The 23,144-nt window shown below is 29.4% G+C and overlaps 1 protein-coding gene across 2 annotated transcripts in view; it reads left to right on the top strand.

Moving 5' to 3' along the window:
- Nucleotides 1–18,302, top strand: part of LOC122857539 (poly(A)-specific ribonuclease PARN-like) — a 46,278-nt gene extending 27,976 nt beyond the window's left edge. The window contains exon 10 of one of the 2 annotated variants that reach the window (XM_044159781.1): nucleotides 17,899–18,302. In XM_044159781.1, the coding sequence (XP_044015716.1) occupies nucleotides 17,899–18,008 (110 nt within the window). In that variant the 3' untranslated portion in view covers nucleotides 18,009–18,302. Of the gene's footprint in view, nucleotides 1–8,551; nucleotides 8,667–17,898 lie in introns of those variants that run through there. The other variant, XM_044159783.1, reaches the window with a different exon arrangement.
- Nucleotides 18,303–23,144: the final 4,842 nt, after the last annotated feature.

The following is a 23,144-nucleotide window of genomic DNA, read 5'->3' as shown; positions in this document are numbered from 1 at the left end:
TAATAACTGTCTTGACATTGCATATATGAATTCCACTTTATTTATTGCTATTATGATTGCGATGATATCTAAATAATGTCATTATTACTATTGAATAGTTTCTTTTTTTTTTTTTTTTTTCGCTAAAATTATTTTGCCTGCAAATGAATTAATTGGTAGATGTACAAGGGGTTTTTTTTATTCTATTAGTCAATTTTTTATAATTAATAAATTGAAGAACTATTGGCAAATATATCTGAATAAAAGAATGTATAGTCAAATAAATCAATTTGTATCCTAAATTAATTCCTCAGCCGTTTGTAGTAATTATATTAATTTCTTATAGTGAATATTGCTGAGGAATTAATAGAGATGACAAATTAAGTTATTTGGTTTCATCCGTTCCTTGGATACATTTGCCGTAATTAATTAATAATAAAGCTATATTGGCAAATGTATCTGAGGAAAGGATGTAGCCAAATAAATCAATGAATAATCTTCATTAATTTCTTAACAATTTTTGCCCTGATAAATTGAAATTATTGTGTAAAATGACTGAGGAATCAATCATGATGCGCATGTCTCTGATCATGCGCATTGGAGTGAAAAACAAATAAACACCCGAAAGAAAGCACCTAATGTGAACAAAATAAAAAAAACTGTTCACACGGACATACAAATTTGTCTTTGAGTGCGTCAATCTTCGCACATGTGCATAAAATACTTCGTGATCTTCTAGTTATTAAACTCTGGGGTTCGTTCCGAAACTCTCATTTTTTCGGATCTTCAGTTATGAAATGTAGTCTATGACGAGAGAGCTCATTTTCACGCTGTCGAGCTGGAGTTGAGATCGATACATATATATGAGGCATTCCAAGTGAATTGTTGGAGCATTTTGCCTTGACCCTTCGGATTTTTTTGATATATTTTTTTTTCAAGGTAACTCGGCGAAAAATACAGTTAGAATTTTTTTCGAAATTTTCCCCCCACTCCTTAGTACTGATGACACCCTTTTTCGGATGGATTCTACCTATTTCAAAACATACCTTTTTGAAATGAAAAATTTTTCTTCTGAAAAATTTCTGACATTAAAGCCAACGTATTTTTCGTAAAATAAAAGTGGGATCACGATTCCGTATTTTTTTGTTTTTTGAATTTAGAAAATTTCGAAATTTTTGAAAATTTTTATATTTCTCTAAATTAAAAAATGAAAATAAAAACAAAACATAAATTTACAATTAATGTCGCCAAAAAGCCTCAATTTTTAAATACCTGTCTATTTATCATACCTTTAATAATCAAAAGACGTGAAATATCCAAAAAAATGTCAAAATTTTGAAGTATAAAGTTGAATAATTTGCTGGATAAAAAAAAACTAAAAAAAAAATTAGGCGCTGCAGTTTTTATTATTATATTATTATTATACCATGTATCGAAAAAGCGCCTAATTTTTTTTTTAGTTTTTTTTTATCCAGCAAATTATTCAACTTTATACTTCAAAATTTTGACATTTTTTTGGATATTTCACGTCTTTTGATTATTAAAGGTATGATAAATAGACAGGTATTTAAAAATTGAGGCTTTTTGGCGACATTAATTGTAAATTTATGTTTTGTTTTTATTTCACTTATTTTGTTTAAATTAATAATAAATTATATTTGTAATTCGTCTACTTTAAATTGACCGTGAATACCATAATAAATAATAAATAATAATCGAATACTAATTTTCTGGAATATAAAAATTTAAACGTGTATGTATACTATATATGTACGCTTTAAATAAAAGGAAAAAGAAACAAATTCTGCTATACCATCAATGATAAATAACTAATACATGCGGCTGCATACACACACATATATGCATGTAAAAAAAAATTCAGGAGTAGGGATATGGGTATGCGCAACGTATCCGAAGAAATTAGACATTTCAGCTTGAAAATTTATTTTTTAGTAAGATTTAATACCTGGCTTTTACTGACTCTTATATCTTTTTTATTATTTGTTGGAAAAAATCGAGAGTAGGCTCATTGGAAAGAGAGGCATCGATATATATAATGAAACTGTTTTTATTTTTTTTTTTTAACAAATAATTAGAACGACATTTGATAAATTAAAAACGACGACGTCACGGACCACTGACTTAAAATACTTATACCCGGTAAAGAGTCTCGCTTTTTAAAAATTGAGGCGAGACTCTACCGAGTCTCTTGATAAAAGATGTCTGTAATTTTTTCGATTTTCCAGTTTAAACCATTGAAATACAATTTTTTTTTTGGCTAGAGTAGTAAGGATTAAGAATAAAAAATCGAAAAAATTACGAAGACATCTTTTATTTTTTTTTTTGTCACTATAATTGTAAGTACATTAATTGAGATATGACACTAAAAATTCAAGAAAGAAATATATATTTTTGACGCATGTAATTAAGTCTGAATTATTGAAAAAAAATTTTAAACTTGACTCTACCTAATGTAAAATATATGTCTTGAATACTGAAATCTTATTTGAGAAAAACCAGGTGGGATCAAGTTTAAAATTTTTTTTTTCAATAATTCAGACTTAATTACATGCGTCAAAAATATATATTTCTTTCTCGAATTTTTAGTGTCATATCTAATTTAATGTACTTATAATTATAATGACAATTTCGAATACTTGACTCTTTTTTGTAAAAAAAAACTTAATATTTTTTTTTTTTTTTGTTGCGATATCACATGTTGATACGTATGTTAACTATAAACATACGTATGTTAACCAGTTAAGATATCTATGTTTTTTGTTAATATATATATCTTAACATTAAACTTTGTATGTTTAATGTAAACTTCATAAAAGTTGTGAACAAAGAAACAAATCCTTCTCTGAGTGTAAAATATTAAAAAGAAAAGAGAGAGATATAGCGAGTAATAAGAAAGTATGAGAGAGATGAAAACTTTTCTGTCTTTTAACGTAAAAACGCATAGTTGTAAAATTTATTTAATTATTAAAAATTAAATAAACTATTAAATAATTTGGTTTTTTTTTTATAGCAAAGCTTGATGCAATAAAATTTTAAATTATAAAAATCATGTATTTTTATCGTCATCATCATATTTTAAATAAATTTTTAAATATTAGCCGAGATGAGGTTACCTCTATTTGATGTACATTGAGGCTCGGTAGTGTTTTTGCGTTTTCATTTTTTTTTTTTTTTCGGTATTACTAAATGAATTGTTTAATGTGCTCTACTTCTTAATTAGAAAGTTTCTTGCAAGGTGTCTCTCCTCTTTACACATTTCCAACCGTCAACTCCTACAACTCATTTTTGCAACAGACATGGATGTCGACTTTGTAATGCGTTCAAACTGTACCTGATTCCTATTATAGCCCAGGAAAACCATGACAAATCTGGGCAGTACAGCCGGCTTGCGCCTACCACTCGATACATGGCGTCGGTGGTCGGGATCGAACCCGTGAACTCCTTGTCACAAAGCCCGAACCGTTACCGCAGTGCCATATCGTTGGTTCCTTTTTGGTATTACTATTTTTTTTCTCATGCTTGACATGAGGCACTACCGTGCTGCTTGATTTTAAAAAATATTAGAAATTTCTTCAATAATGTTAAAAAAAAATTGAATGCTGTTTTTATTGTTTTTGCTTTGATAAAATTTCATATAAACCAGCTCTTGTCGGCTATTTTTAAAAAAAGTACATTTTTTTCGTCAGGAGGTACGTTTTTCCAGTTTTGAGGTACATTCACAAATTTGTCTGCGACAACACTGGTTTTTGAGCACCATAAGCATGAGTATCCAAAATAAAAAAAATATATCTTGTTTGCAACCTAAATTAAAAAAAATTATAATGGTGATTCATATACTTGAAAAAATCAGACATATTGCAAATATTCATGTTTTGCCTTATATTTATCTTCTATTTTTATCTTTTTCTTCTTTTATTCGATCGGTGATACCAATACATTTTGTCTTTTTGTATTTCTAATCTTGTGTGCCACGGTAACAACGATTAAAATTTTGACAGGTTTATACAGAAAAAAAGTGTTATGTCTAGTAGATATCTTTCTACGTGAATATCAATGTCATGTGAATTGAGTGTGTAGTTAAGTGTCTTTATAACGGGTTGAAAATTAAAAATATCGAAATATTTACAAGATTACAGATTGTAATTTGAAAAAAACAGATTTCATTAATTTTCAACTATTAATATCTAGAAAACTATTGAAGATATCGGATTTTTACTATGCCCATTGTTTTCTACAAAACAAATACTACTGGAATTGATATCAATATTCTTTTTGTTGAATTTATTATTATTGAAAAATCCCAAAATAATTAAAAATTAACAAAAAATTTCGATATAATTTACCTTCAAAGCTTAATATCTCAAAAATTATTCTAGATATGGTATTGCTGTTTAATCCATAATATTCCTCGTAAAAATCACTATAAAAATCAATTAATAAATCAATTTTTTCTTATCCATTTCTTTATAACAAAAATAACAAAACAAACAAAAATTTGATATCTTGTTTCTTCGATGTCTCGAAAAGTATTAGGCGGTTCTTGAAATTTGCTTTGAATACTTTTTAAAACAAATATTAAAGCAGTTAAAGCTGGAAGAGCTAGTAGTTACTGGATCAGAGATCCAAGTGAACTGATCGATATATTGGGTCAGTGGCACAAGCTGACCGTAGGGTAGGTCGGGAATATTCGAGGGTGCTCGGGAATGCGTTTGCTCCCTTAACTGTTACCCTTATAATGCACACTGAGAGAAATTTTAACTAAAAATTAAAACCCATGTTGAATAGAAATTACTATACTGCTTTGTAATTTTTGTTTTATTTCTGGGATTGGCCGCGAGAGATGATATTCTACAATAAAATTATGTAAAATGTCACACACTGTCAAAAAATTGTTATGTTACTTCAAGTCTCTGTACATCGTTATATATTGCAGATAGACATGGGGTTGAGTGGAGTTAATTATTGAGAATTTAATTCTAAACAATTTATAAAGAATTACTTTTTTTGATTAATGTCTTAGATAATGAGTTATGAGTTAATTAAAATAAAGCACATACATGTTTTGAGGAAACGATAAAAAATATTATAAGTTCAAATAAAAAATACTGAACAATTTAATAAATATTCTAATACATATAATAAAATTTATCATGTACACATATAAAAGTTAGCATAGACTTAAATATTTTTTACTATATCGCTTTGTAAAAATTCTGGTTGTGAGGCGAAATAATACAAAGATGGCCGACTGATTGAACAAATGATTGAATTGTCATGTAATTTCAAGCATTTCTACAGCCTGATCTGTTGAAGCTAGGTATGGGGTTAAGCGAGGTTTATTGTTGGTAATTTATTTCTGAACAATTTATCAAGAATGAATTTTTTCTATTTATCAATTAGTTTTCGAGTTTTGACCGTGTAAAGAGAAAAGAAAAAATGTTGCCGGGAATTGATTGCCGTTCTCCGTGAATCTAGCACAAACTGCCGAACTTAGCACAAAAAATGTCCAACTTTTAAATAAAATTTATAATAAAATATAGTAAATTCTAAAACCGGTAGTGGGTAAATTCTCAGTCTGCTAGAATTTACTTGTGAGTATCGTGAATTTAGTCATTTTTTTTAAAGAGAAATTACAATAAAATTATGTAATTTTTATGGCTTAGTGTTGTATATAGTCAATGGCCAAATTTTTTACATAACTTTATTGTAAAAATTATTTATCAATATACGAATAATCCTTACAAATAATCGGAGGAACGCAGTTTTTACTATTCGCTTTGTAATTTTTTCTTATACGTTTGTAATTTTTAGTTAAAATTTCTCTCAGTGCAGAAGATGAAGCTAGGGGTATCCAATTGGACCCTGAATATATGGCTTGCGGCCTGCAGCGCCATGTCTCAATCCTCGGGAATCAGAAAACACCGTAAATGAAAGTCTTTCTGACATAGTATTGCGATTCCATCTATTGTGAGCTAGAACAAGTTGCCGCCGTAATGTTTTAGCCGACTAGCGGATCTTTCCAAATTCTGAAGTGTATGCTTCGTAAATGAACTTTTCTTAAGTTGGGCCGAACTCTTAAAAATAGAAATTATTAATTAACGTTTATAATTATCATTCATAAATTAGATTAGGACGAATTTAGAGATTTCGAATATTGTTGTTTGCATTATATTGAAAATGATAAACATTTTTTTGCCGTTTACTGAATTCTACTAAAAAAAAATTATGTTTCATGTGAGTTGATAATATTTACTAAAAATATTATTAGATAAAAGTATAATTTTTTTTTGTTCATATATTTGGAAAATATATGATATTATCACACTAAACTTTTGATTCTCTTAATACGAGTTGGTGATAAAAGCGAATTTTATTCTACAACTTTTTATCATTTTAATAAATATTGATAAAGAATTAAATGCCACTTTATAAACGATAATAAAATAGAATTCTGAATTTGCACTTAACAACCAAATAGTTATGTGTCCGCAAATATTGTTTCAATAAAATTAATATTCTATTTCTACACCAATTTTCGAAAATAGGAAGCTGTTATTTTTGTGCACAATCAAAAAAAGTTAATCCGAATAAACAATTCTATAAAAATGCTATGGAACTTTTTAAGCATCGTATAATTGTACCTTAGGCCTATTGTATTGTTACACCAATTTCATAGTCATACGACAGTGAAAATCATCTGTCACCCTGAGTCGTTAAAGTTTTCAATCTTAAGAATAAACAATAGTCAAAAGTGAAAATAATATAATCAGATTATTGACCGCTTGTGTGCATGCAACGTTAATACAACTATGTAAATAACGGTTCTCTACAAAATCCAAAATGTGAAAATCCTGATTCATCCGCCGTATAATTTATCACCCAAAAAATACCGTCGATAAGGCAGAAATTTTAGGCGTACAGTTTTTCTACGATTATTATTATTATTATTATTGTTGTTGTTGTTATTATTATTATACATAGCCTTAAATTGTAAATAAAAAATTTTTGATGTTATAAATGATGTAACTATGAAAAAAAAAAACAACAACAACAACAATAACAACATTGATGTATGTATTTTGACAACATATTTTGAGGTTATGTCTATAAATTTTAAATAAATTTGAATGGTGTCGCCATCTTGTGCCAAAAGAGTTAGTAAAACAGGGCCCTATTTATCGATTAATTTTGCGGATGAATCAGGATTTCTAGTATTTCGTTTTAATAACAAATGCAAATCTGAGCATTGTAAAAATCTAGTGTTACATAATTATGATGGAATCATCACTAGGGTTTTATTAAATTTCAGAAACTCTATAATGGTTAATATATTCGAACGGAGAAAATACATTGCGAAAAATATAGAACAAATGAATATATGATTAGACAATAAAAATACAACTTCAGACAGCTATTGATCGGCTTAGCTGATTGAATCTGAAAACAGAAAGAGGTTGTAAAATAATATACATAGATTATTATTCGGCTATATCAATTAAACGGACAATAATTTTAATATAGAAAAATAGAATTAGCTATATATACATTTGATTAAAATCGTTTTTGGCTCATTCGTACTAGCGGAATTTGATAATAAGAGTACTCTATGTATATAGATGAACCAATTTTTTTACGATAGATTTTACCGTTGATTATTTGTTGTCTGTAATCTATTTCTACATATAAATATAAGACGGATTATTTTTCAGACAATGAATAGACACAAACTCATAGACACAAACTCGTAAAAATTTACTAGTGATTTTTATCGTATTCGGTATAATTATTGAACATTATTTTTCGTTAAAAGGTGACTCATATATTATGATAAATATCGTAATAACATGAATTTAAAAAATTAAAAAATTAAAATATGCTAATTAATAGAAATACATAGTGTCATAAATTTATTATTACAAAATATGAGAAAATAAAAAATAATATATCATCGAAAATTATAACTCTTAAACATAATAAATATATCTTATTTATCATTCATCTTGTGGCATAACATTATATCGGATAAAAGCAAAATAGTTTAATATGTAACTAGGAAAAGTCGATTTATGTAAAGTTTTCAAGTCGGACATAGTGCCAACTGTATATTTACCAACATTCAATATCCCTATTACGGACTAAATGAGCTTAAAGAGACTTTATTTTTCGGATGTTCACCCTGAACGGTGTAACCGAAACTAGCGCTCCGGGCCGCAAGCCGAATATATAATTTTATAAAGTATAATATATTTAAAATTAAAAAAGTTCAGCACTTACCGCAGGACATTACAAGACATTGTTCCTAATTTATTTTAATATTATAAATATATAATTTCAAGTTTCATATATTAGTACCATTTTTTAATTCATTTTTTTAATCATTTTACAAGTTTTAAAAAAAGCATTTGAGTGAATTTAATGTTTACGTAAAACAATCTATGACTTGTGCAGTCCGCCCTTTATAACTATCGTTGTTTTTTAATTAATTCTGATACTGTTTTTACCCCCAATAGAAAACAAGTGCGTTAATAGTTCATCATTTGTTTGCTTTTAGGTAACCGGAGACGAAAACGCAAGTGCCATTAGACAATGAAAAGTTGAAGAGGAAGAAAAAAAAAACTCCAATATTAGCAAAACAACACTAAAAAGCAAAAAAAACAGGCAAACGATTGAGAATTATATTTGTAAATCATGAAAGAACAAAAAAGAAATATAGTTTATAAAATTGAAAACAAAAGAAAAACACATTTTTTTGCATATTAGTGTATACGTGTACTTAAGGTTATTCCACGGTTTTTTTTCGTAGAGGCATGGTCTATATATTAGCCCCATCCATTCAAATTTGGTAGATTCAGGATGACCAAATTCAAAGAAAAAAAAACATTATCGAAGGATTAATTACATTTTTCAAGTACATGATAAATATTTTTTGAGTAATTTTTTATGTATTTTTGATTATAATTAAATAATGAACATATACCTGTCTTTCTTGAAAATCGTTTTAATGTTGCTGAAAATCTATAAAAAACTTACCAACAGTGGAAAATTTTTGGTTTGCCATTGTTTGCCTTACTGAATGCAGATAAGAGGTGTTCGTTCACTATTCACACCGAGCGTACGCACGGTGCGTACGCAAAGAAGCGCTAAAGTCGTGCGGTCATTTTAAGAAACTTAAGTAACTAAAAGTTACTATTTATTTATTGTTATTTGTTTTTTCTATCTTTTTCGCTGTCTTTAATCATCAAAAATTGGGATTTTGTTCTTGCGTCTTAGAAAAAATTGATAAATTAACAAAATAAACACAATGACTGAAAATAACGATTGCGTTGGTAAATTTTAGTTATTAAAGTTTCATTAAATGACCGCAAGACTCTAGCGCTTCCTTGCATACGCTCCGTGGATACGCTCGGTGTGATAAGTGAACGAACACACCTAAGGAAAGTGAACGATTTGGTATGTGTTTGCTGACATGTCCCAGCAGTCCGATTCACAGGGCAAATTTTTTACAATTTAGGGCTTTTTTTTGCCGCTGATGGCGCTTGTAAATTTTTTTTTATATAAATTTTACATACAAAAGCTTTACAAGCGCCGCCGGTGGAGGAAAAAAGCCCTAAATTGTAATGCTCTGTGAATTGGACTGCAGACTCCCAGTAGACGGTAGGCCGAGGCCAAAGAACTTGCTCAGAACCGCATCGGCTAAATACTTGTTATATGGTAGCCTTATACACCTAATACACGTTGCACCTACTCCCTACCGTTGTAATGGTCACCTGTCCACAGGTAATCCAGGTAAAAAACACGAATAAAAAACAACGTTAAAAATAGTAGGCGAGCTAGATTTTTTTTTTAAATGTATTTTAAATATGAGAAAAAAAATCCCTACCATTTTAAAAATTGTTAAAGGGGTTAAAAAAATTATTAAAAATTAAATTGAATTGTAGAGTAATGCGGTATGGGTGGGGATTACAGAGTGGTGCTTTACTCTACAATTCAATTTGATTATTAATAATTTTTTAAACCCTTTTAACAGTTTTTAAAATGGTAGGGATTTTTTTTCTCATATTTAAAATACATTTAAAAAAATAATCTAGCTCGCCTACTATTTTCAACGTTGTTTATAATTCGGATTTTTTACCTGGCTCACCTGTGGACAGGTGACCATTAGAACGGTAGGAAGAAAATGCAACGTGTTATAGGTGTATAGGGCTACCATATAACAGGTATTTAGCCGATGCGGTTTTGTGCAAGTTTTTTGGCCTCGGCCCACGGACTTCAGATGGTAAACCGACTAGCAATGTTGGGTAGGTATGGAGTGCGTTCCGTGGCTACCCAGTCCGTACGAACTTTAAAATGGTGGAGTTTGGAAATCTTTTGATCATTTGTTGTCGTAGATCTAATTTTTTTTGTTCACAAACATTCTGATGAAATTTGCTAATAGCCAATTTATTTGATCGATTGGAAATAACTAAATAGAACCTTTGTCGACTTACACCTGAAAAAAAAAGTAATACTTAATATTTTAAATTTTTATAAATCTCTGGCCTTCTCTTTAGCTATAGTGTAATATCTTAGTAACTTTTAATATTATTATATTTTTTATTTTTTTCGTCGCCGTTTTGAAATTCGTACGGAATGGGTAGCCACGGATCGCACCCAAAGTGCTTCTACATACACTTTTCGAATTATAACTGACGCCACATTACCAATCGCCATTGCGTAATTGGCGACTTAAGGCTGCTAAAATTAATATGTCAACATAATATATAACCACACAAATTTATCAATATTCATTAGACACAACAAATAAACAATTGTTATCTATATATTTTATTGAAATAAATTAAGAAAGAACACAAGTTGTCCTGTTTTACCGGTAAAGCCCATAGTTTTATATAGGGAAAAAATAAAATAATAATAATAGTATTTTTTTTGTATATAGGGATCTGACCTATGGGCGGGGTTTAGTAGCACCTACACACACTCACCGTGTCCGTGTGCCAACATGGCGCATTCCAAATGGTTTTTGGCGCTCTATTGGAATAATAAAGACAGTATTATTTGAGTGTTATATTTTTATCATATTATTATCGATCATTTTTGATAAATTTTTCTACAATAACAGACAAAATATATGAAATATTAAATTAAAATTTTTTCCAGTAAGATTGATAGAATTCTCTACTAAACATATATATTTAGTTTCTTTTATACGCTCTGGAAAAATACCAGCCTCGACATTCATTTTTTAATTATCAATTTATTTATTGTTATTTATAATCATTATTATAATATTAAATCTGTATACGTATTTTGACACTTGGCTACGACTCACACCACTCCACTATTTGTATGTGTTGGTATGTCCTGTATGTATTATATTATTATTATGATTCCGACCATTTGGAAATAGTTTACTATTGGGCCACCAGATGCCATGGTGAATAGGTCAGAACCCATATATGTAATACTACTATATTGCTAATATGGCCGCTTTTGTCTCTGAAGGCAAGAGCGTCGATGATATTTCCTTCTTTTTTCAGAGCAGTAAAAAATGAGAAAGAGTAGGGAGCGTAGGGAGGGTTCGGATTAACTCGACTACTCACCAACACAATGTATACATATGTATATGTATATTGTATACATATACATATATATTTAAATGTACGAATAATTATATTATTTTAATAATAAATATTGAATAAAGTAAAATAATTTTTTTCATTCATTTTTTTTTTTTCATTTAGTTATTTCAATTATTTTAAAATATTTTATTTTATTTATTTAATATACGTGAGAAAGTAAAAATAGTGTTGGTCAGTTGGTGAGTTGTCGAGTTAATCCGAACCCTCCCTACGCTCCCTACTCTTTCGCATTTTTTACTGCTCTGAAAAGAGAAGGACATATCGTCGACGCTCTTGCCTCCAGAGAAGCTCCACTTATTGGGAAGATAGGATGTTAGCAATATAGTAGTATTACATATATGGTCAGAACCCTATAAAAGCATACAGACTTTACCAGTAAAACAAGACAACTGTTTTCTTTTCTACGGGCCAACACAAGTTGTCCTGTTTTACCAGCAGTCCAATTCACAAGGCATTACAATTTAGGGCTTTTTTCCTCCAGTGGCGGCGCTTGAGGAGCTTTTGTATGTGAAATCCATATAAAATCTATATAAAAAAAATGTTACAAGCGCCATCAGCGGCAAAAAAAGGCCCTAAATTGTAAAAAATTTGCCCTGTGAATTGGACTGCAGTAAAACCTATATGTTTTATATAGAAAAAAATTGAAATAATAATAGTATTTTTTTCGTAAAGAAAAGCATACAGACTTTATCGGTAAAACAGGACAGCTTGTATTGGCCTTTAAGGAGCATCCCCTGATGGGTCTTCTGGATGAAGACTCATCCGCAGGATATGCTTGTATCCAAAAGAAGACTGAGTATTCAAAATTCGTCTAGTAGATACCCTGAATTCATCCGGCTGTTACCTTCAGGACAGATTGTCTCTCCCGAAAATTCGGCAGAATCTCAGTATCCCCCAGGTATTCAGAATCGATCCAGCTGCTATACCCACTGCACTCAGAGAAGGATATGTTAACAGTTATAATATTATGTTAACTGTTAATATATGGTATATTTAAACGGGTGATGGCGCATAAGGTAACAGTTAAAAATATGATATTTTAACAGTAACAATACGTATGGCTTACGTCAAGTATTAAGATTAGTACTAAAAAAAAATATTGTCCAAGGAAAAGCAGTAGCTGAGGAAAAGATGTAGCTAAAAAATTAATGTAGCCAGAAAAATTATGCGGTAAGCAACATTTATTTTTCCGCTACATCTTTTTTCCAGCTACTGCTTTTTTTTTAGACAACTTTATTTTTTAAAGTAAATTACATGTAATATATTTATGTGAGGAAAAATAATGTCCAAGGAAAAGCAGTAACTAAGGAAAAGATGTAGCTAAGGAATTGAGGTTGCCAAAGGATTATATTTTAAGCAACATTATGTGACGTACTCGCTTTTGCAATTACGATTTTCACAATGTGATTCGATATATTTTAAATTTAAATTAATATTTATCAGCATTTTGTCAAATTGTAAATTAATAAATTCTTTTCTTTTCATTTCGCTGAAACATACAATATTTTTAGTCCGTTGAACCGAAGCTAAATAAAGTCAGCAATAATTAATTGCTGATTATTATGAGAACCGTTTATAATTATTGGTCAAAAGATATTCCTACCATAAAATATTATTGTTTTGAGGTCTATAAAAGCTCACGTATTTTCGGAAACAATTGCTCTCGTGAATAACTAATTATAAAGGTAACATCTACCTTTCTTTCGGCATATATTTTGAATCATGTAATTTATACAATAAATAAATAGTTTTACTTTAATTTGTGTTGTTAAATCAATTAACATTTACGCCATTTTTATTATCAAGTGATTATCATCAAGACATTTTCCATCTACAAGGTCGAACATCCAGATTGACAACGCCTTAAAAACCTTTTTGATATTCACCTCTAACATTTTTAAAAATAAACTACGCACATTTACCTCTAATCCTGTTACCCGGTTGGGAATAACTAAATAGAGGACTTTAAAATATTGTTTACTGATTTGTTTATTTTATTATAAAAAAATAAAATTAAACCTGTCACGTAACAAAACTGGTGTCAGAAGTGGGATTCGAACCCACGCCCTCATTGAGGTCCAGACTCACTCATCGTTTCACTTTCAAACTTGTAACTTATATTTTTATTCAATAAACCATTTAATTAAAAGTTCAATCATTTTTATTTAATTATTTCATTCACTCATAAATCAGTTCAAACATCGTTGTAAAATCAAATACTAGTGTGTGCTATACAGTTCATTCGACATCTGGGCGACCATCCATTATGACACTCTCAACATTTATACTGGAAGTACACATTTACAACATCAAGGTATTTACAAAATTCTTACACATTTTCCTTTCCTAAATCCTGTTACCCTGTAGGGAATAACAAAATTAGGTAAAATTAATAATTGTTTAGTGACTTGTTTATTCGTGTTTTTAAATAATTTAATGTTAATTTTTTTTTAAGTTCGATTAAATTATTTTAATAAACTCAAATAAACCTGTCACGTAACAAAACTGGTGTCAGAAGTGGGATATATAGTAAAATGTGTAGAATATATTATAGTTAATACACGGTGAAGAAAATACAAAGAGTGAGTTAAATTTGTTTTTATAATAAAATATTTTTTTTTCTTTTTGCTGAATTTACATTATTTCTTTTATTCGTGAGTCAAATAAATTTTATTAAAATTATTTAAAATGTCTTTAATTGACGTCGAAGAGGTCTCCGGAAGTCCGCATGTTTACGAAGAAATGACATTTCAAACGTCACAAACAATGACAAGACAATTTGATGACGCAAATTTACAATTACAGATTACAATTTTAGAAGCAAACTTCATTAATAGTCCATTGGCTATTCTATAAAACTTGAAAATCAAACTCCTTTAGTAGAATACGCGAACAAAGGAGAAAGTAATTCAAAACCTTTATATGAAATATTCTCTGACGATATAAAAAATTTAAAAACTTGTGCTAAAACTATTGATAAAGTCATTGAACAGTTAAAAAATGAAAAGGCGGAATTAGAACAAAAGTTTGAAGAAGAAGAAAAGGCTAGAAATTTGCTTGAAATACAGGGTACCAATTTATTCGAAAAAATAGATAAGTTGCATGAAAATTTTCAAAATTAACAAGAACAAATAACTAGAGAAAAATCAGTCTATGAAGTCAATCAAAATTTAGAGAGAATTAACAGAGAAAGGACTTTACTCGACAAAATTAATGAACAACAAACTACTATTCAAACATGTCAAAAAGCATTGAAACACTTACTGACAAATTAAACGATCGTGTTACACAACAAGTAGACACTAAACCTATTTTTCAAAATTCAAATCATGTACACACCAATTTAGTAAGAAACCCTTTTTCTTCTCCATAAAATGAGACAGTCACACAGTTCCGCGAACATAGAAGTCCATCACCAGAAATCGAAATTTCGAGTCATACTAATTTAAACATCAGAGACGCTTTAAGTAATAAATAAACCATATAATAATAATATTCAAAATAAGCCATTTGTCAATAATAATAATGATTCAAATCAATCGGATGATAAGCCAAATACCTCTAATGAAGAACAAAATAAAATTCAATCCCTGGTGAAAAAAAACTGGCAGAATCTGGCAGAATCTGGCAGAATCTGGCAGTTGTTCCAAAAACCGGTCTAAATCTGTAAGAATCTGGCAGAATCTGGCAGAATCTGTAAGAATCTGACAGAATCTGGCAGTTGTTCCAAAAACCGCTCTAAATCTGTAAGAATCTGGCAGAATCTGCAAGAATCTGACAGAATCTGGCAGTTGTTCCAAAAACCGGTCTAAATCTGTAAAAATCTGCCAGAATCTGCCATAATCTGTAAGAATCTGCCAGAGTCTGTCATAATCTGCCATAATCTGTCATAATCTGCCATAATCTGTAAGAATCTGTAAGAATCTGCCAGACTATTTTTACGAAAAAATTCCAAAAAAAAAAAAAAAATTCTGGACGAAAGATTGTGGTTATTACAAACATCACGGTAAGGTATCAAGAAACTTCAATCTCGAAGCGTTGCATTTTTTTTTTTAAACTTGAATATGTTTTAATAAATTTTTATAAGTATCATAATCTCAGTTTCTACCCAGATAACCACAACTGGTAGGACGATTTGCTACCGGTAATCTACTGGTAGCTTACCGGCAACTACTACTGGTAGGTAACTGGTAGCTCCTACCAATAATTTCAAACCAGTATATTACTGGAATTCTACTGGTAAATACTACCGGTAGGAACTACCAGTAATCTACTAGTAAAATTTCAGTTACAAATTACTCGTAGGAACTACCAGTAATCTACCAGTAGAATTCCAGTAGAAAATTACTGGTAAGAACTACCAGTAGTCTACTGGTAGATTACTGGTAAATTATTTTGATAAACCCGAAAGCCTCAGCATTAGAGTATTTGCTGTAATAAATAACACGCTTGCTTGTAATTATATTATTGAATAAATTAATATTTTACGGCATACAGCTAAAGTATATATGCAGCTGAGAAAATTTATATTTTTTAAAACAAAAATGTCCTAGAAAAAGATGTAGCTAAGCTGAGCCACATTGATTCTTGAGCTACATTTTCTCCTTAGCTACTGCTTGTCCTATATATATATTCATTTATTTAATAAATAAAATACAAGTAATTGAATTTTTAAAAAATGAAAATGTCTAACGAAATGTAGTAGCTCGGAAAAGAATGTGGCTAAGGAATTGATGTTGCTTAAAACATTAATTCCTTAGCTACTGCTTTTCTTTAGAATTTTTTTTAATTTATTGAATAAAATACATGTGATTTAATTTTTAAAAAATAAAAATGTCCAAAGAAAAGCAGTAGCCACCCTGGTAGAAAATTTCTCCGCCATTACTCCGCCATTCCCTGACGGAATTGTCCCATGTGAAACAGACTTGTTCAAGGCTTGTTTTGTCCAAAAATACATGGCTTATTCAAGCCTTGTAGACGTGGCTTGAACGATACTTGTATACAAGGTTTGAACAAGTCTTGTACAAGGCTGTGTTAACAGACTGAATCACTGAGATCGATTACAATACTCGTTCAAGCCTTGTACGAGCGTGGTTACAAGGCTTGTACAATGTATGTGGGGCAAAAAATAAAACAAAATTAAAACATATCTTGGTAAAATTTCATTTTCGGCATATTTTAAAACTTAAAAGTGGAAAATTTCAATTTTTAACGAAATGTTCGTGAAATTTTCCACTTTTAAGTTTCAAAATATGCCGAAAATGAAATTTTACCAAGATATGTTTTAATTTTGTTTTATTTTTTTGTATTTAAAAATTTAATTTTTTTTTTTTTTTTCAAAATATTTTGAAAAAAAAAATTTTTTTTTAAAAAAAAAAAAGCATATAAACGTCTCGGCCCACTCTAATTTTTAATTAAATATACGTGGATTGAGTATCTTATTTTATGGAAAAAATTTCATGTATTTAAATTGGGGCTTTTTTTATGAAAGAAGAGAATTAACATTAAAACACTCGACTTTACCGGCTAAAATACGTCATAAAATTTCCGAAAAAATTCAGGCTGCATAAAAAGCCAAAAACAACATATAAAAAAACTTTCAACTCAATCCGTGAGGGTCAGGCAGATGACCAGCTGAAGTGACTCAGAATGCCCCATGTACAACGATGGTTTTTGATTTGGTTTATCGCTCCCGTGTATTCTGCTTGTACGAGCAATGTACAAGCCATGTATACAATACTTGTACAAGACTCACACAAGACTTGTTGAAAGTTACAAGCATTGTACAACTCTCGCACAACGGTTGTAAGCAATGCTTGTACAATACTCGTACAATACCGGAATAAAGGCGGCTTCCAACGGTTCTCAACTTACTTACAATATTGCGTTTACTTATAAAAGACGGTTTTAAAAGCTTTTTACGATATTTACTATCATTTAAGCGTTAATATTTTCATATTAATAAATAAAAAAAAAATTGCTTTGATTGGGTATTTTATTTTTTTAATAAATAAAATACATGTAAATTTTTTTTTTAAAATACATGTAAATTTATTTTTTAAAAATACAAATGTCCAAGAAAAAGCAGTAGCTAAGGAAAAGATGTAGCTAAGGAATTAATGTTGTTTAAAACATAATTTCTTCGGCTACATTAATTCCTTAGCTACATTTTTTCCTTAGCTATTGCTACGATACTCAAGTAAAAGAGTAACAGAGTTCGAGTTATCAATCAAAGAATCGTGGCTTTTATCTTTTTCAGGACCCTACAAATTTCAATTCATGCGTTCAAGAACATCAAAGATTATTAAAATCTTCAGGATTGAGCTTTCAACCAACAATCGCGTTTGTCGGCCCTTTGGATGCTGTTGAATCGTCTTATGTTTTTGTCAATGAAATCATATATCCTGTAAGTTCTCCACTAGAAGCACTTAATCTGTGCTTTCAAATTTTCTGGGTATTAGATTGTAAGTATCCATTACGTGCAAACATAATTTGGTCGTTTTTACAAACTGCTGGATACCAAATAACCACGAAAGATCGTTTAACTCAAGCAGTCGTTACATTGAATCACAACATCAATGAAAAAATAAATGCTGCTAATAATATTGCCAACCCACCACTATGAATTTTAATATTTTTTTTTTAATTTTTTTTTTTCATAAAAATTTGACGGCATTTTCAAAATCTCTTTTAAATACTATTTAATTTAAATATTTTATATGTAATTTAAAATATTTAAATTAATTTTTTTTTCATAAAAATTTGACGGCATTTTCAAAATCTCTTTTAAATACTATTTAATTTAAATATTTTATATGTAATATTGTTTTTATCCAATATAAAAAATGTTTCAATGTTCTAAATGTGAGTTTACTAGTAACAATAATAAAGAGTTTATCAAGCATACTCTTACATTTCATAAACATATAAATTCATTCTCATGTGGTTATAAATCTCTTGATACGAACTTGATTTGTGCTAAAACATATGCCTGTTATGATACTTTTCGCCGACACGTAAATAAACAGCATGGATGTAAATTAACAAATGTTTCAAATGAAAATGTTTCGATGCCTGTTATTAGCGAAAGTTCTGTAATTTTATCAACTGATGTCTCTGCTTCAAATTTAATTCAAAATGTAAATTCACAAAGTAGTCAATTATCAGCTGATGTGTCCGCTTCAAATTCAATTCAAAATATAAATTCTCAAATCAGTCAAAACCAATTAGAATGTAAAACTGTTGAATTTTCCGAGCATAATGAACTTAAAAATTCAGAAATCGATAATTCAGATTGTTTACAAACACCAGTGATAGATAGCTGTCCTCAAAATTTGATTAGTAAAAAAGTCGATCAACATATTCTATTTGCATCTCAATTACATAGCTTTCCTGATGTATCTCGAGTTCGCGTGGGAGAAATTATTCATGATGTTGATAAGATTTAAAACTACTATTGATGACATAGAAAAAGATATTCAGGAAGAGATTGCATTAAGTAACAGCAACCAAGTGTGTTCCGGAAAAATAAGCAATGTTCTTGATAAATATCGTGCTAAATTTTCAACTATTCAATCTGAATGGCTTTGCTTCAAACAATTTGGTAAGCAAGAAACGTTTATTCGGCCCGAGCATTATACTTTATGGCAGCGCCAAAACTATGTTCGTCAAAAACAAACCCCTATTTTAAAATTACTCCCTGTCACCACTCAATTCAGAAAAACAATTGACGTCAGGGTGCGTAATTACTAAGATTTCTCGTAGTTTTACTGGTACGTCATATATTGTGAAAACTTGGACATGAGTTTAAAAGTTTGTTAATTTTATATATAATCAATATTAATAATAGAGTGAATTTTGAGTTTGTTAAGACTGAAGAGTTACTGACCTATGAATTCAAATATCATGATCAATAATTTAATTGTATTTTTTGTAGAAAACTTTCGTAACTAATATTTATTATAAAAATTAGTTTTGAAATTTAATTTTTGATGTGAACAGCTATTTATTAGTAACTTAACTGTTAATTAAATAAGTGATAGTTAATAAATTTAAAAAAAAAAAAAAAATATGTTAGCGTGCCATAAAAATTTACTTTATGTTTTATATGTATTTAAAAATTCTTTGATCAATAAAATTAATAATTAATTATTAAATAAAGTTTTAAATTTTAAAGGAAATTATTTTTTTTACGTGAATATGTATTTATTTTTTCAGTGCAAGTCCTCAAAATTTCACGTGGAACTCCTGTAAATATTGCAGGTTTTTCGATTTTGTAAAAAAAAATTTTTTTATTTTTACGTGAATATGTATTTATTTTTCAGCTTAAGTCTTTGGAAATTTACGTGAAACTTCCGTAAAAATTACAGGTATTTCAATTTTGTGAAAAAAAAAAATTTATATTTACGCGAACGTCTTTTTATTTTTTAGCTACAGCCTTTGAAAATTTACGTGAAACTCCTGTAAAAATTGCAGGTTTTTCAATTTTGTAAAAAAAAATTTTTTATTTTCACGTTAACATCTATTTATTTTTCAGCTTAAGCCCTTAGAAATTTACGTGAAACTCCCGTAAAAATTAAAGGTTTTTCAATTTGTTAGAAAAAAACTTAAAATTATTTTTTGGTGAGCATTTGTCACTATTTTATATAATGCTCCAAATATTTTTTCGTGAAACTCCCGTAAAAATAAATTATTATGATGACATTCATAACTTTTCATGATACTCCCGTAAACTTTTGGTTTCTACACGTAAAAATAAAAGGAATGGTCTTACGTCCTGGGGACTCGTGATACTCCCTGAATTATATAAGTATTTTAATCGAAAATCAAAAGGAAAATTCTCTCCGTGTACATCTTTTCCTTAGATACTGCTTTTCCTTGGACATTTGTATTTTTAAAAAATAAATTTACATGTATTTTAAAAAAAAAATTTACATGTATTTTATTTATTAAAAAAATAAAATACCCAATCAAAGCAATTTTTTTTTTATTTATTGATATAAAAATATTAACGCTTAAATGATAGTAAATATCGTAAAAAGCTTTTAAAACCGTCTTTTATAAGTAAACGCAATATTGTAAGTAAGTTGAGAACCGTTGGAAGCCGCTTTTATTCCGGTATTGTACGAGTATTGTACAAGCATTGCTTACAACCGTTGTGCGAGAGTTGTACAATGCTTGTAACTTTCAACAAGTCTTGTGTGAGTCTTGTACAAGTATTGTATACATGGCTTGTACATTGCTCGTACAAGCAGAATACACGGGAGCGATAAACCAAATCAAAAACCATCGTTGTACATTTCTACTACTGCTTTTCCTTGGACATTTTTATTTATTTTACGAATAAAATACAGGTAAATTTATTTTTTTTAAATATAAATGTCCAAGGAAAAGCAGTCGCTAAGGGAATTGTGTAGCTAAGGATTTGAGGTTGCCCAAGGATTACATTCTAAGCAACATTACTTTCTTCAAAGATAATTTTTTGGCAACCTCAATTCCTTAGCTACATCTTTTCCCTAGCTAGTGCTTTTCCTTGGACATTTTTATTTAATTTATGAATAAATTACATGTAAATTCATTTTTTTAAAATATAAATGTCGAAGGAAAAGCAGTCGCTAAGGGAATAGTGTAGCTAAGGAATTGAGGTTGCCCAAGAATTCGTATTAAGCAACATTACTTTCTTCAAAGATAATTTTTTGGCAACCTCAATTCCTTAGCTACTGCTTTTCCTTGGACATTTTATCCATTTCATGAATAAAATACATGTAAATTTATTTTTTTAAAATATAAATGTCGAAGGAAAAGCAGTCGCTAAGGGAAAAATGTAGCTAAGGAATTGAGGTCGCCAAAGAATTACATTCTAAGCAACATTACTTTCTTTGAAGATAATTTTTTGGCAATCTCAATTCCTTAGCTATATCTTGTCCCTAGCTACTGTTTTTCTTTGGACATTTGTATTTTAAAAAAATAAATTTACATTAAAATTTATTTACATTTTATGATTAAAATAAATAAAAATCCCAAGGAAAAGCAGTAGCTAAGGAAAAGATGTAGCTAAGAAATTGATGTGGCCAGAAAACTTATTTTGTAAGCAACTTTAATTCCTTTGCTACATTTTTCTCAGCTACTGCTTGTTCTATATATATTTATTTATTTAATAAATAAAATACATGTTATTCAATTTGCAAAAGATAAATATGTCTGAGGAAAAGTAGTAGCTAACGAAAGAATGTGGCTAAGGAATTAATGTTGCCTGAAACATAATTTTTCTGGCCAGATCTGTTGCTACTTTTTTTTCCTCAGCTTTTTTTTCAGATTTTCTTTCTTAAAATAAATTGCATTAATTTCGTTTGTATGAAATTTGAAATTAAAAAAAAATTCAATGGATTTAGTTCTGGTAATATAAAAGTAATATAACATATATTGATACATTTAATAGCAACTTATTATTTTTCAAACTGTGAATTAATTGACTGGCAAAAACTACCAGTAAACTACCGGTAGATTATTGGTAAGTCTTTCCGGTATGTCCTTCTAGTAATCTACTGGTCGATTACTGGTAGAACATACCGGAAAGACTTACCAGTAATCTACTAGTAAGACCTACCAGTAGATTACTGGTAGGTTACTCGTAGGAATTACCGGTAGTTCCTACCAGTTATCTACCAGTAGACTACTGGTAGGTCTTACTAGTAGACTTCCAACGAAAATTACCGGTAGCTACCAGTAGATTACTGGTAATTGGTTATCTGGGTATATATGTGAATTAACTCTGACCTGAGCACATGTGAGAATCGTTGAATAACAACTAACGTAAAATAATGATAAATGACCTATAAAAGAATAAATTATAACATACTAATAGTTCGATGACGACTTGATGTCTCCTAATCAGTTGTATTAATTCAAAAAAATCAATTTATTGAAAAAAAAACAATATTTATCAATTGAACTGGCAGAATCTGGCAGAATCTGGCAGACTGTTGGAAATCAAATATGTGGATGACAGAATCTGGCAGAATCTGGCATGCTGTTGGAAGTCGAATATGTGGCTGACAGAATCTGGCAGAATCTACCAGACTGTTAAGATCGAGTATTTGGCTGACAGAATCTGGCAGACTGTTGAAAGTCGAATATTTGACTGGCAAACCTGACAGAATCTGGCAGACTGTTGAAAGCCGAATATTTGGCTGGCAGAATCTGCCAGATTTTTTTTATTTTTTGTCGAATCTTGCAGAATCTACCAGAATCTGCCAGATTTTTTTCACCAGGGAAGTGGTACAAAGACATTATCCTAATCGAAATTTATACAATAACCAACGCGATAATAATCAATACCAGCGTAATAATTATCAAAATCAAACACCTGGTTATTTTCAAAGAAATTCAAATGACCGTCCACCAATGAATAACAATCGTAATTATAACAATAACAATTCTCAGTTTAATAGAAATTATACTATCCAATGTGAAATTTGTAAAAGATGGGGTCATGATATTGTAAGA

The sequence above is a fragment of the Aphidius gifuensis genome, linkage group LG5 (genome assembly GCF_014905175.1).
Source record: "Aphidius gifuensis isolate YNYX2018 linkage group LG5, ASM1490517v1, whole genome shotgun sequence".
Taxonomy (NCBI): Eukaryota; Metazoa; Arthropoda; class Insecta; order Hymenoptera; family Braconidae; genus Aphidius; species Aphidius gifuensis.
Note: the sequence above shows the minus strand (reverse complement) of the source record. Positions and strands in the feature narration are given on the sequence as shown.